The sequence below is a fragment of the Prinia subflava genome, chromosome 9 (assembly GCF_021018805.1).
Source record: "Prinia subflava isolate CZ2003 ecotype Zambia chromosome 9, Cam_Psub_1.2, whole genome shotgun sequence".
NCBI lineage: Eukaryota > Metazoa > Chordata > Aves > Passeriformes > Cisticolidae > Prinia > Prinia subflava.
This window is the reverse complement of record NC_086255.1, coordinates 7,988,601-8,003,421: the sequence shown is the minus strand read 5'-3', so window position 1 is coordinate 8,003,421 and position 14,821 is coordinate 7,988,601. Positions and strand designations below refer to the sequence as shown.

The 14,821-nt window shown below is 40.4% G+C and overlaps 1 protein-coding gene across 2 annotated transcripts in view; it reads right to left on the bottom strand.

Annotated features, from left to right (window-relative positions):
- Nucleotides 1-546: 546 nt before the first annotated feature.
- Nucleotides 547-14,821, bottom strand: part of CCDC186 (coiled-coil domain containing 186) — a 34,661-nt gene continuing 20,386 nt past the window's right edge. For both annotated transcript variants that reach the window (XM_063405265.1, XM_063405264.1), the window contains exons 7-16: nucleotides 14,302-14,406; nucleotides 13,873-13,971; nucleotides 13,036-13,122; nucleotides 12,185-12,327; nucleotides 9,522-9,777; nucleotides 8,747-8,936; nucleotides 7,625-7,705; nucleotides 6,372-6,582; nucleotides 5,117-5,336; nucleotides 547-4,426 (exon numbers count right to left, since the gene is read on the bottom strand). In XM_063405265.1, coding sequence (XP_063261335.1) covers nucleotides 4,343-4,426; nucleotides 5,117-5,336; nucleotides 6,372-6,582; nucleotides 7,625-7,705; nucleotides 8,747-8,936; nucleotides 9,522-9,777; nucleotides 12,185-12,327; nucleotides 13,036-13,122; nucleotides 13,873-13,971; nucleotides 14,302-14,406 — 1,476 coding nt within the window. In that variant the 3' untranslated portion in view covers nucleotides 547-4,342. The remainder of the gene's footprint in view (nucleotides 4,427-5,116; nucleotides 5,337-6,371; nucleotides 6,583-7,624; nucleotides 7,706-8,746; nucleotides 8,937-9,521; nucleotides 9,778-12,184; nucleotides 12,328-13,035; nucleotides 13,123-13,872; nucleotides 13,972-14,301; nucleotides 14,407-14,821) is intronic.

The window sequence follows — 14,821 nt, the reverse complement described above, 5'->3', positions numbered from 1 at the left end:
TAGACCTCTGCAAGAGAATAAATAAATCAGATGAGCAAACATGGAGCTGCAAGGAACCAGTTCCTGCTGCCGCGATTGTGGGATTCCAAAAATTCACGTTCTGGAAAAGCACCGAGGGCACTTGCAGGGAGTGCAGTCCTGAACTGCAGCACAGCTATGGCCTGGGCACGGCCATTCTCAAGGGATGAACGGAGTGGGAGAGGTTTTCCCCCTGTGCTGTTCCTCCCAGAGAAGAAGAGGCACTGCCACCTCCTGTCTGCCGGCTGCAATAGGCAAACAGGCACAAATAGGAGGGCAGAACCCTGCAGCGCTGCTGCCTCCCCTGCCAGCAGCCAGAGCCACGCCAGGGCAACGAGAAGGGTCCTGCTGGTGGCAAGAACAGCCTGCAGGCAGCCCAGATGCTTCTAGCCCAGAGGATTTTTTTAAAAGGCACCACGAGCTCCCAGGGATGAGCACCCAGCACAGACCCTGCTGCCACCCCACTCTGAGAGCACAACTGGAGCCAGGCTGCAGCAAACAGTGGGACAAATCAGACCCAAACCAGGCTTTCATACATTTGTATGTTTATTATTTCAAAGTACAGTATATACATATGGTATAGCAATACCTTCGAAAACTTTATACAGAAACAGGTATCTACAAAATTAAATCAACGTTCTGTGTATGGGACTTACACACATAGATTGGAAGAATCAACAGTTTCAGTTAGAACACAAAAACGGGGAGGAAACAGCCATCCATCTTGGAAAAGCTCTAAATACCACCCAGCTCCCTCTGCAACACAGGCACCTGTCCCTGGACAGGTGAGCCAGGGTGCACCTGATTCCTGTGCCACCTACTGCTGGTGTTCACCATCAGTGAGTGGCACAGGAAGGGTGAGGGTCCCCTGGGACAGCCCTTGCCCTCTGGACCCCTCCCTAGATTCAGGTCTCTGCAGCATGTGGATACTCAGCTTTACACTTGATGCACTGGAAGCATCAATACAGTTTTTAATTTTTTCTTTTTTAGTTATGAACCAAGACATTGCAATTAAAAATATTTTAAGAGACAGACTATAGGTGTTGCCAGCAACAAGTGAAGATAATGAGAAAGTGTTCAAGGAAGAAATCAATCTCCAGTTTTCTGGACACTATAATTAAAAATATTGCACAAGTCTGTATGGCAGCAAGCCAGTGATTTCTATAGAATAAAATGGTATTCTTCACGTCAGAGGGTCTGGCTTCTGACAATGACAGTGCTGGATTTTACAGAGGGTGGAAAAGCATAGGCAGCTTTCTTGTAGGGCCTCTAACAACATCTGTCTGTGCGATGTTTGAATTAGAAGAGCACCCTGAGTATTTAAGAAACAGATGTTTAAGCTTGTAAGACACAACCAGCCACAAGCTTGGAATTTTCAAAAGCAGCCTGTGGCAACTACACATCTAATGGACACTGAATTTCAGTGACAGCTACATGCTCCAGGCTGCCTTCATGATTAGTTTATCAATTTACCAGTTTGTCTCTAAAATTCAGTTTATCTGAGGACAGTTTTCAGTTTCAGGTTCATAATACAATTTCAGAAACAAGGATAAGTGGGATGAGATCACTACACAAGCCTTGCACCCACCCTGCTCCAGCTGGTGCTCACCTGTGTGAACCACCCCACAGAAACCCCTTCCACAGAAAGTGTTCTCAGTACAGCAGCATCACACTCCTGACAAGCCACCCCATGGAAACAGGGCCAGCAACATTTTGTGGCTGATACATCACTGCCCCTCAAAAAGGAGGAACATCCTTGTGCCAAGTTGCTGGCTGACCCCATCAGGTACTCATCACAGCCCAGGGTGACTGCAGAGTCACTCGCCAATGTGCAAGCCAGACTTTTCCATCTCTAACAGATATGTTTAAAATAACACCAGTGGATGACAGCTTTGGTCCATGAAAACACTGTGCACAATAAACAACGTGGTATTTTGGCTGCTTTGAGTGTCTCCATAACCAAGGAAAAAAAAAAATCTGAGAAGTTATTAGTGCTACAAAGAGCAAGCAGCATTTCCAGCAGGGCAGGAGGATAGCTAACTAGGTTTCTCAACTTAAAAGGAGAAAAAACCATGCCAAAAAAGAAATAATAATTTCCACAAAGCCATTGCACTGATTCCATCTGCACCACACCCCTCCTTCATTCACACTGTACACCTGGATACATTAAAAGATTACAATATTAACATGGTATCTAAAATACTGGAGTCATTGAGCTGAATGCCTGAAAACATCCAGAGATTTGGTATGTTAAAGCATGAAAGCACAAACATACAAGAGCTAAGCTATGTTTTAGCATGCAAGTTGTTCTAAAGTACTTTCTTTCAGCAGATGATCTAAGCTCAGTCATGAGCAACTATCTGTTTGCTTCCTGGAAGCTGTGACAAATCTGTTTCAGCAGAGCCAGGTATTTTCCTCTTCACATCACTTAAACAACAGTAAAGCAGAAGTAGTCCCATGACTGGACTGGCCCAAACTTCCTAACATTTCAGATAACCATTGCTCTCAGGAATTAGAAAAATAGATGTATAAAAACCCACCCAGATTAAAGGCTTGCAGTTTCTATACAATGCTTGCTCAGGTTTTAAACTATTTGCTCCCATTCTCCCCTTCCAAAGGAATACTTCATCCTGTGACACTGAAGGGACCTGTCATCCCAGACTTTTGAAGCTCTCTGGACCACAAACCAGGTCTTGATCCCACAAGGACTTTCAGAGATGCCAATCTTTAGACTAACAAGGAAGTCCCACTCTCTTGAACCAAACTATTCAAACCAAATTAGGCTCTTTTGCTCCATTTGTTTTATTACAAAGCTCGGACAACTCAGTGGCATCTGAAAATGGAGTTCACACCCCTACGACACCCAGACGTCTGATCAAGTACCCTCCTCTGTGCTGCCAAATTCAGGTCCCTTGTTTTGTGTATGATGCAAACAATACCTGCACTAAGACAGATTCTCCCCACACCACCCTTTTTGATTAAAGTAGCTGAAGCATTGCTATTGGACATGTACATTGACTCTTTTTCTCATGGCAATAGCAAGTTCAAGTATTTAATAAAAACCTGAAGTATGTATTTACATGGTGATCTGATCAATTGATTTTGGTCAAAAGGTGATAGATACAGAAACTACACATTTACTGCTGCAATAAAAATATTTCAGATCCTGTATATTACTTACCCTGGAATTAAAATGTGAACATGATGTTGTGACTAAACCAAATCTTGTCACCTTGATACTCTTCCTTCACCATCCTCTCAGCTACTGAAGGACTAAGTAACAGTTTTCAGTTATTTTGACCAACTAATTCTTCACAGCAGTAAAATCAAGGAGTTGCACAGACTTCTGTGCCACTTTCACAGTCCAACAATAGATAAGAATCCCATTTAAATCTATTTCTTATTTCTTACCGTTATTGTCACTAGTTGGTCTAGCCACAGCTAATGAGAAAATTTCATTAGCTTCCATTTGTCTTTGAAAACAAATGCAATCACCATGTCTCCATGTACTTACACAGATTTATAATGGGCAGTTTAAACTGCTTAAATGCTGCTAGTTATGCAGAAGCCTAGAGAACTTTATTAACCAATTATCTTATATCAGACTTCTGATCCACATGTCTAAGGATCAAGGGTTTACAAGATTTGCTGAACTGACATTGGTTTCAACTACACAAAGTCAAGAACTGAATCAAAACACTTTCTAATTCCTTAGTTTTACTGTTGTTTCACTCCTCTGGAATAAAGGAATTGACCAGCTGAATGTTAATCTAAAGCAAATAGTATGCAATATCATGGCCACCACTTAAAACCCAAAATTTTGTAACAAAGCATTATTCCATGCATATGTCAAAAATGCTTAATCAACCCAAAGATCAGAAATAATATGCAATAAAGGAAATAAACATCTGAAAGCCCTTAAAGCTCAGTAACACTGGATATGTTCAACAGCAACTAAGACATAATTGGCTTTATTTTTTTTCAAGCTCTGTCATTAAGAGAATGATTAATTACACAGTGCAGAAACTAAAATCTCATGGCAACTCACTCCACACAGTCTGCACTGCAAAGCATCTGCATTTCAAACAGAAGTTTCAGATAAATGTAGTGTGCAGTGAATTTCAGCAGTGCCTCAGGCTCTGGGTAGACAGAAGCATACGGATGCCAAACCCTGCTGATCTCTCACACGAGTGAGAGTGTGTGGCCAAAGGCTTCCTTTGCAAAAACCCAGATGCTTGTGCTGGCAGGCAGAATGTAAAACACAGGGGTCTGTAGCACCTGCCTTTTCTGCATCTTCACGTTGGTTAGTCCCCAGAAGTTTTAGTTATGTCTGCTTTATTCTCTGTTCCAGTTCATGCTTGTGTTTAATAAGCCGTTCTATTTCTGTTCCTAGAGTTTGCAGGTTTTCCTTTATGGGGGGAAAAATGATAAGGTAAGTCATACAGGGAAATGAGTCCATCAGCACAAAATGTACTAATAAGTCAAAATTACTGTTTATGTCAGCAGGTTGATACTTTCAAGTATCCAGAACAAATGCAAATTATTAAGAGTCAGAAAAAAATCAAACTCATTTCAATAAAAAAGTCAAAGCTCTCGGCAAGTCCTTTTTTGCAGTTACCAGTATTCTACAGGATGCCTAGAAGGAAAATTCTAGTTCCCCTACATTCAAAGGGAATGATGATGACAGGAAGAGATCTCCAGCTTGTGCAGAACCCTGCTGCTCAGCTGGCAGCCTGCACACCATTTTCCAGCCTGCCACCTCTCCTGGCAGCAGATGTGCTGCCCCAGCACCTCAAGAGCACCAGGCAGGCAGAGCTGCACTCCTGGCTCCACATGCCCAGAGGAGAGCACACAGAGACCCTGCCCTGCTGAAGGCACAGGCACTGCAGAACTTATTGCAAGCAGCAGCCCATTAGTGCAGCATTCTCTGAGGGTCCTAAACTGGAGGTACATGGCATCATAACTCCCTGGTTAACCTCAATGCTGTCAGGGGCACCAAATCACAATCAGCTGACTTCTGAAAAGCCTTAACAGCACAGAGTGAAGGGAGCATTTGAGAACCACAAGAATGTGCAGAAGAACTGGCACAGCTACTCACTTTCAATGTAATATTCTTCAGTAATGTATCTTCTAACACAGCCTGAAGCTTCCTGTTTATCTCTAAGGAGAGTTCCAAGGTGAGCCCACTGTCTGCAGGGTGAGATGTATACAGAGAGGCCATAATCCCACCACGCCTGCTCAAGTGTACTTTGTTGAAGTCAGAGGCCTCTGATGAGAGTGTTCCAGCTTCTTCCCGCAAAATATAGCTCTGAATAATTCTGGGGGGATAAAAAAATAAAAAGACATCATAGCATTACAAGGCAGAGAAGAGCCAGATGCTGAAGTAACTTCTGATTCCTGACAGGAGTAATTGTATTTTCAAGCAGTACTGTATTACCAAAAAAGCAGTAAAAGTTTACTCCTGCAATTTATATCAGACAAAAACCTGGGATACCAATAGTGATATAGGAAATGCTGGTAAGCCAAGAGACTACAACGTGCAGGGTTTACTTTTTAAAAAAGTATTCTGAAAAGCCACTGGGACAAGAAAGGTTTTTATTGTAAAAAGACTTCTTGGCTGAAAGACTCCAGACATGGAATCTAAAGCTTTCTACACATGAGAAAAAAATTACAAAGACACTTCTCATGCGTTTTCCCAAGCTGTGATCATGTTCTGTGAAATGGCACCAGCTGGGCATAAAGGCATGGACTCATTAAGCAAGGGCTGTTCTTAACAGGCAACTGCACCTTCCAGAAGCAGCTTTCTGCCAGCACTCCTTACCCTCCTCACTGAAATTCCAGACATTATCTTGTAAGATGAGATTTTCATTTAAGTGGAACTTTGTCTCACACATTAACCACTGACCATCTTTGGCTCAGATACATCATTTGTTTGATGTGTATACCAGAGTACCATCTGGAATAATGCAGATTCTCCTTCCAAAAAAACCACATCACCACCCTTTTAAGCACATGAAAGAAATAGACTCTTCTGTTAGTCAGTGGCTGCAGTCCACCTCAAATCAGCCACCTGCTGACCATTTTGAGACCAGAAACCCACTTGTGCAAGTTTATTCCTTCTGAAAAAAATAGTAATACTTTGGTAATTACAAGTAAAACTTGGCAATTACTATAACTGATAGGAAAAGACCTCAAAAACTAATTCCATCTTCAAGATCTACTGTCACTGCAATATTTTTACTGTTTTAAACATTTTCATTTACACATTTGCTTTTCTTACATAAAATCCAGAATACTTGTCTGGTGCATCAGCCCAACACTGAAAACCTGCATGAACAGAACACAGAACATACTTGGTTTTTTTCCTGATTTCCTCCACCAGCTGTTTAATGTGATCCTCCATGAACTCCATCTTCTCATTTTTTCGAGCGTGTGCCTTCTGCAGCCTCAGTATTCTTTCAACCAGTACAGCCTTGTCCACCTCTGGGAAGCTGTCCACAGCCACTGCAGAGCCAGTGTTCTCAGGAGAGCGATCCTCGGTGCTGCTCCGCGCGTTCAGGGACCCTGCCAACACATCAGGTTCTGTAAAAACTCCCTCAGATCTCACATTAGGTGAAGTGCCCCCAGCAGAGGAGTGCATGCACTCACTACCTGTCAGGAGCTGAAGATACTTTCCCCAGGATGCCAGCTTCCCTTTGTGTTTAGTGGGGTTTTCTCTAGAGGATCCTTACAGTGTTTATATGCAACACGCTGGGACAGCAGTGCAGTCCCCTCCTGGGGGTGCACTGACTTCTGTAAGTGTGCTCCCTTCAGGAATGCTTATTCTCACTTAAACACCTTCATGTTCATTTACTTTGCACAAGACTGAGCTGATTTTAAATGTGTGCTCTGGAGTAAACTAAATTTACAATACTATGTAAACTGTACAGACTCACAAAAGCCCTACACACCAATACCCTGCAGCACTGATCACTCAGGGCTTGCAGTCTTTTATTTACTTTCTGCTGTTCTTTCTGAGCATTTGTCTCTCTCTCACAGTGAGATTATAGGACATCTGGACAGAACTAAGCCAACTTAAAACCCAAAGATATTGAGGAAGGAAACATGCTGTTTTCAGTACTAAAGATCACTGCTCTAGCTCTAGCTGGATAGAAAGTAATGAATATTACATAAACCCATTGATGTCCCTAATGATGCTAATTGATTTCTCATTTACACAGTTGCAACTGTCAATAGGGCAAATTAAACAGTGTTGGAAGCCACTGCTCATTTTTATTTTGCCTCAGGCAGCATGTAAAAGGGTCCTCTATAAACTGGAGTCCTCTTGAGTTTCTTCCAAATATCAAAGCAACCAAATAAAAAAGGCAGGTATTTAAAAAGAACCAAAATACATAAACATCATAAACATTACACTTTAATTGCATAATAGGCACCTACAACTGGCAGTCAGTCAAGTGCATTTTGGTGCTCAGAGGCTATTTTGTCAGTTTTAATGGGAGGCTGCCTACACACTGCATATGCACAAACCACATAAATGGCAAGAACACTGTGGCACCCTTGTTAAGACTGAAGGGCTGTTTGGCAGCCCTGCTATGTGCTCCATTACCTGACGAGCTGGAACGGCTCCCCATGCTGCTGACTTCTTTGTCATAATTACCATTTTCCATCTGATCCAATTTCCTCCGTGCTAAAAGTATGAACAAAATGGTGATTACCAACAGCAGAGTAAGAACTAAAAATGACAGTGTTACCCAACATACAGAACCTTTAATCATCTGCACTAATTTAATATGACGTGACAATTAAAAGACAATGGCAGCAACTGAAAATAAAATCCAAACAGTTTCCTATCTCTCTCTGGCCCCAGCCATGGAGTGCCTGGATGTAACACCCACCATGATCTCTACACATTGCTGTAGCTGCCAGTTGAAGGGGTAATGTCATTTATAGGATTAACTGGGACCAGTAAGACTTCAATTTGATCTTACTTTTGATTAGGTCTGCCATGTAAACTACTATCAATGCTGGCAACTCCTTTACATCTCATAACTGTATCACTACAGCAGTACCTGCGCCAGAAGCACCACTCACTCACTGGGGATCGAGAGGGAAAGCACACAGCTGTTCTTAAATGCACAAAAAGGGACATGGAATTTGTCTTGCATAGTGCCAACAGGATCTCTTATTTCAAACACATTATCTTCCAATCTATTTGCATTCAGAGCATATGCATTGTTGGATATTTGATGACTTCTATTTGTACACAAAATTAGTCAACAGTGTCTCCATATCCAGCTTTAAAAACTGAAATGTTCTGTTTAATGTACTAAAAAAAATAACAGTCACCAGCAATTCCTGATACAGTCAGCAACTAGGAAACTTCTGGCAACCTTTGAATATACTCCCACACAGACCAGGATCTATATATATACCTACAGTGACATTTCACTAGTCAGATACATCATAACAAAGACTAAGCTCTTTTGAAATAAATATTTCATTTTATGTCTAAGCCCACTTCAAAAGTTTTATTTTAGACTGAAAATCAACACGAAGGCCTGTAACTTCAGTTTCCACAAGGTCTAACTTGCTCACTCTCATTGTCTTTAGGGACAGGAGAGCTTGGAGGGTGAAACTCAAGCACTGTGCACTCACAGACAGGACCTGGGTCTCTAGCAGACACTGAGGGGTCATAGATGGGGCTGACTCATAAGAAAAGAATCTGCACCTAGCTGAAGTTGTTTTGTGAGGTCTTTCAGGTTTGCTGCGTGCTTGCGCTTCTGGGTAGCCAGGTCATCCTTGAGTTCATCCACACGGGTCTTCAGTGCTGACACCTCCTCCTGCTCTGAGGCCAGCTGAGCCTGCAGCGTCTCAACCTCTGACCTCCGCTGATCCTCCTCCTTCTGTAACCTGATGGCCTGAAATTGGGATTTGATTTTCAGTCAAACACAAAAGAATTCTAGCCTAGCCATAGCTCAACATCCCTAAATGCACTTTTCACCTGGGAATCATTCACACTTTACATTTATTATTTAGGCTGAACACTCGTACTTCACATGAACAGTAAGATTCCTCAACTACCTCCAGAACTTCTCCATGATACAGTACAAAGTCTCATTACCTTCCATGACACACTAAGTTTATTAAAAATGACATTTATCTCACAGTACAAACAGGACCTCAGGAACAGTTTACAGTAATAAATTTCACAGGCAAATTAGAACCTTTTGTCTGTTTCAATTACAGCTGCACAGGGAACAACTCTCTGCTCCCCAAAAACAAGAAAGAGCAACACAGTGACACCTCCTCATTCCAGTGCAGTGGGCCTCAGGATTTCTTTCAGCTTGGGAATATAAGGTGTTCATATCCCACTGCTACCAATGGCAAATTCAAGGAGAAATTGCAGTCAGGTAAGTGAAGATACAAGGTGCTATTCATATGCTACATCTTTATCTGCATCAGACATCTTACGAGAGCAAAAACAAGCTGCCCACTGTACTCACCAGATCATCTTTAGTCTGTTGAACACACTCCAGCTGACTCTGCAGCTCTCTTTCACTGTAAGAAAGCTTATCCACCTGGCTCTGTAAGGAATTGTTTTCAGACTGAAGCTGTGCATTCTTACTGGTTAATTTCTCAGTGAATATCAAAAGCTCAGATTCTCTTTTCCGACTACCTTCAATGTCCTTCTGAAGATCAGCAACCAGAGAATTCAAACCATCTATTTCTTCCTTTAAAGCATTGATTTCTTGTTCATCTCTGTCAAAACAATTGTATCTCATTAGAGATAACCTGAGCTTAAAGACATGAAGCTTTATGGCCATCAAACCATTCAGGTCAAGTCTAAATAAGGCAGGGGAACAATTAATGACCCTGGGGTATCTGTTAGTCACTGGATCATTTTAAATGTCAAGGGAGTTTTCACTTTGTTTCACGACCCATTGCAGTGTTAAATGACAGATTCCTGCATCCCACAGAGGACTCAGGCATCAGCTCCTCAAGGAAAGTCCCCTCTCCATATCCAACTTCTCCATATCACCTTCAGGTCAGGGTACAAACCAAACCCTCAAAACCAGACCTGGTAGGTAAGAGGAGTGTTTGCAAATCCAACAAAGGTGGGGTAAGAGGCAAATCTGTAAGAGGCCTTATCTTTAAAAACCAGGGAAATACTCCAGTTTGGATTTCTCTAGGACAGCAGTATGGTGATTTCTGACACATCATTATCCAAGCCCTGTAGCTCTGAATCAAAGGGCCTTACTCCACTACTCCTCCTCCTACAAATAAGTCCTTCCCCTCTACAAAACAAGTTTTTATTTCTACTGAAAGACTACCATTAGGAGACTTTTGATATTTCACATCCAATCCATCTGAGTGAAAAATGCTGCATCTTCAGTTATCATCAACATTATACAGAAAGTATTTGAAATTAATTCCAAAATTTAATAGCTGTTAAAAATGTTACAGACTAAAAACATCCCTCTTATTTGCTCTTGCAATATTAGTTCATTAATTCTTGACTTATAGGATTTTATACACCTCTTCTAAAACTTTACTTTCTAACATCAGCAGAAAAATACTCACTTTTCTTGCAGAAAGTATGTATATTCAAATTTAAAAATAAAATTAAAATTACACAAAGTAAGTGCACACATCTAATTTCCTGACAGGGTAATTATAAGAAGGATCAATTCACTTTAAACCAACAGTCCTGTAATGATTTGTTTCTCCAAGAAGAGCCAAGACCCAGTAATTTTTGCTGCAGAGTGTCTCTCCTGCAGCTCCCATTTAAAAACCTGTGCCAGAAGGCTATGCTTGTATTTTACATTTTCAAATATGTTGTTTCATTACAGAAATCTCTGCCTAGCAGTCAGGGCTGGATCAGACAAAATTAAAGGTTTAGACCATTCTAAAAGAGATGTCCAGCTTATCCTTAAAAATTTGCAAATTAAGGAGACTAAGGAACACTGGAGGTGATCAATATCCAGATCAGCCATGAAGTTCCTCCCAGCATTCAACCTAAAATCATATTCCTCTAGTGAAGAAAGATAGCTGAACGTTCACTTTATAATATAGCCTTTACACATTTCAGGATGTCTGCCTTGAAATTGAAATAAAAGACAGTATGAAATTTGATGCAGGGATAATAAATGTATGGGAAGGATACTGAAAAAAAATCAAAATTGAATAGGAATGAGAGACATATTTAAGCATGTCTCAATTACTGACAGGAAAAGATAAGTGGAAAGACACATTTGTAGTTTCACACTTTGATCACAGTCACTTTAATTCATTTGGCAAGATTCCAAGTGAAAAGTGACTGTTACTGATCCAGGTGTAGGCTCCAGTAGTTTCTAGCAGTTTCCCTGGAAAGGTTGACCACACCAATACAGGTGTCCAGCACAGAGCAAATGGAAAGTGATTGATTTGCTAAACCCTGAAGAAGGCCTGTAATTACAGAAATACTTTTGAGTGACAAATAAGACCTGTTTACCAGGATGAGACAGACACATGGGTGGTTCTGCCTATCTGACATTTGTCTATCTCCAGTTATGCATCACCACTGAACGAGCAGAGTGACCAGCATTTGTAGATCCCAGTCCAAATGTACCACACACACACGGGACCATGCTCAGACACTCCAGAATGGGGCATGGGCCCCACCCTCCCCTGAGACTATTTCCCCTCATATTCTTAAATGAGCAAACTTTGACACTGCAGAATGAATTCCAGTCCATTAGAAAGAAAAGTGCTCCATACTGTCTGAATACAGCATCTGTCAAGTAAGTAAAATTCTTTTCATTATGTACTTCCATTCATCCATTACCATTTTAAAGCAATTTATCTTTCCAGTTTAATTGCTCCCCTCCATTTTTCAATAAAACAATCACTGAGCAGACACCTAGAAGACAATCTCCTGTAGACTATGCTGGAAATCAGGCATTTGTTATTCTAATAATGAGGGACACTAAATTAGATTTATTAGTCTCAATCCCCTTGTTTTGTAAGAGGCCACCAAGGTTATCTTCAATATTAAAAACACTGATTTAAATCAGGACAGGCATTCTTCAAATTACAATACATTTAAAGCATCAATAAATTCAATAAAACAAACTCTTCTACATCTCAGATAATCTTTTAAATCATTACTCAAAGTGCACAGCTGTACCTCTGATGTTGATCCTGCAGCTGATCTACAGTTTTGACTCTGTCCAGCAAATTCTGAATTTCACTTTTCTGTCTATTTATTATTTCTTTATACTTGGATAACTCATCTTCTGTTCTTAAGCGCTCATCCTCTAGACACTTTACCTAAATGGGGAAAAAAAATAAAACCAGAAACTATTTAGTTTCACAAACTTCAGAGTTAAATTATTCTGACCATATGTCTAGACTATTGTACAAAGCACATGTGTTAATTTTTTGGTGGTTCCAAGCAACTTAGAGCAATATCCCAAAGTATTTCAGATCAAATAAAGAGTCAGAAAAACAAACAAGAATTTCAACAAGTGTGCTTAGCACTAGTTTTGTCCAAAGGCTCAAACTTATCAGCCTAATGGATCAGGGTCCACAGATATGATGTTTCCCCAGTTACTAAGGCAACTCCCTACTATATCTTCCTCCCTTTTTCCAGTGCTATTGAGCTGCTCTGCAGAGGGACTGGCATGCTATTCTATAGAATGTCCACAAATTATGGACAGCATAACCTCTTTACCAGAGCCCAAAACTCATTCCACAGGTAGGAGAATCATAAAAGTATTCTACTTATACAAAATTTAGAAAATTGAAAATATTTGCAGGATTACAAATTTAAAATGTTTCAACTTTTCAGCTAAATGAGGCGCACACCATGAAGGAAAACATTAAACAATTAGGTATCCTTTCTAGTCTCATGCCAGCCAATCTCTAACCACACTGTTTATTCCCAAAGAAGTAAAAGCACAATTAGGAATGGAATGTACTCTTGTTCCAAAACCCCAGCACTGTGCATTCAGCCCCACTCCAATCAACACACTTTACCTTTGTTCTCAGTGTTCGAAGCTCATCCATGCCTTCCTTAAATGTTCTCTTCAAGTCTTCCAGTTCTTTTATTTTTGCATGATGCACCTTTTTAGAGGGTAGAAAGCTCATTGAGAAAACGAAATGTACAGTGGCACCTCAAAAAAAAAAAAAATCTAGGCTAATACAGGCCACCACAACAGCTGAGAGGGCCTGAGGCAGAACAGGTACCCCAAAGGCTTGGTTTACGTCTTCAAAAAGGAAAGCAAAACCTCAAGGCTTCTTTATTCTCAGGAGAACTGAGGAGAAAAGCAAGACTGCACACTCTGGTTTTAGGTACACAAATCTAGAGCACAACAGGTCCTAGGAAAGCTCCAAGCAAACTGGCACCTGGTCACCTCTGAAGAGGGCACAGATGAGCTATGAGCAGATACAGTATCATCAGAGAATTTAAATTTGGGGCTAGTAAATCTCTGCAAAGAATATAGGCTGGTCCTTGTCTCTCCTTCCCATATAACTTGGCAAAATACTGGTCAGAGAAACTGACCTGATTCAACTGAATCAGAATACTGGCCTGATTCAACTGAATTTGTGCTTTTAGTTACAGCAACATTCATGCTTATAAATGAAAGAGAAGTTATTTCACCTTCACTATATCATATTTTCGCCCTAACTTTGTTTTTAAAAAGTGAATCCAAGGTAGTACCTGAAAACATCTTCCAAAAAAACAATGCTGGAGGGCAGACACCTGGGATTTAGTATTAGACCACAAAACCCAAAGAATCTCACATAACTGTAAAATTATAATCTCACAGAATTTTTAACCACAAAGTGGACTCCATACACCAACATATTTACCTCCAGGTGATCAGACTTCTCCTGAATTTGTTTCTCTAGTTCTCCTCTAGTTATTTGGAATTTTGCATCCAATTCATTTGATTTGATTTCTTCTGTCTCCTAAAGGGATTGAAGAAATGTAAGTAGTTTTATGTTTCCTTTCTATTCTATGAGTGTACAGACAGCTTTTCACACCACTGAGTCTTTCCTGTAAGTGCACCTCTGATAATCCTGACCATGCCAAGAAAGATCCCCATGCTGCATGTCAATCAAGATAAGTATTTTCCCTTTTATTTAACAACTTTGCACTAAAGTAAAAAACCAGTCACTATTCATCTCAGCTTTGGAGCTTGCAGAGGATAATTCTTCCCTGCTACAGCTTAAGATAGAAGTGAAAAAGACAACTCAGGCACTAAACAATAATTTGACCTCTTGAGAAAATGTGCCTACTTGATAGGATTTTATCATTTCTTGACAGTTTTTCCTTATCTGATCTCCTTCTTCTTTTGCTTCAGTTAATTTTGTCATTGCATCTTTGAGGCGATCTTTGGTGTCCTACAAAAACAGTAATTAAAAGAATGGGTTAAACCTAGTAAAACCCACTTACTTAACTTCATCTGAAAAGCACATTTTTCCCAATAAAACTTGCTTTTCAGTCTTAACAAGAATTAACAAAACAAAGAGTCCAACACTATATTTCCCCTTGCTTCCATTGAACTGTAAATTTATGTAATTCCATTTGACCCAACACTGAAGGCACAACAAAAGGATCTCTTCCTTATGTGCCATGCACATTTTCAAACAGCAGATTTAATTCTATCACTTAAGAACTAAGAAAACAGTTATTTGAAACAAATAACCCCCCAAAACAAACTCAACAACAAATTAAAGTTTGATGGCCAAATTAAAGAGAATCCCCCAGTACATCCTCCCTTCACATCCTTCCAACATTTCCATTTCAGCATCACTA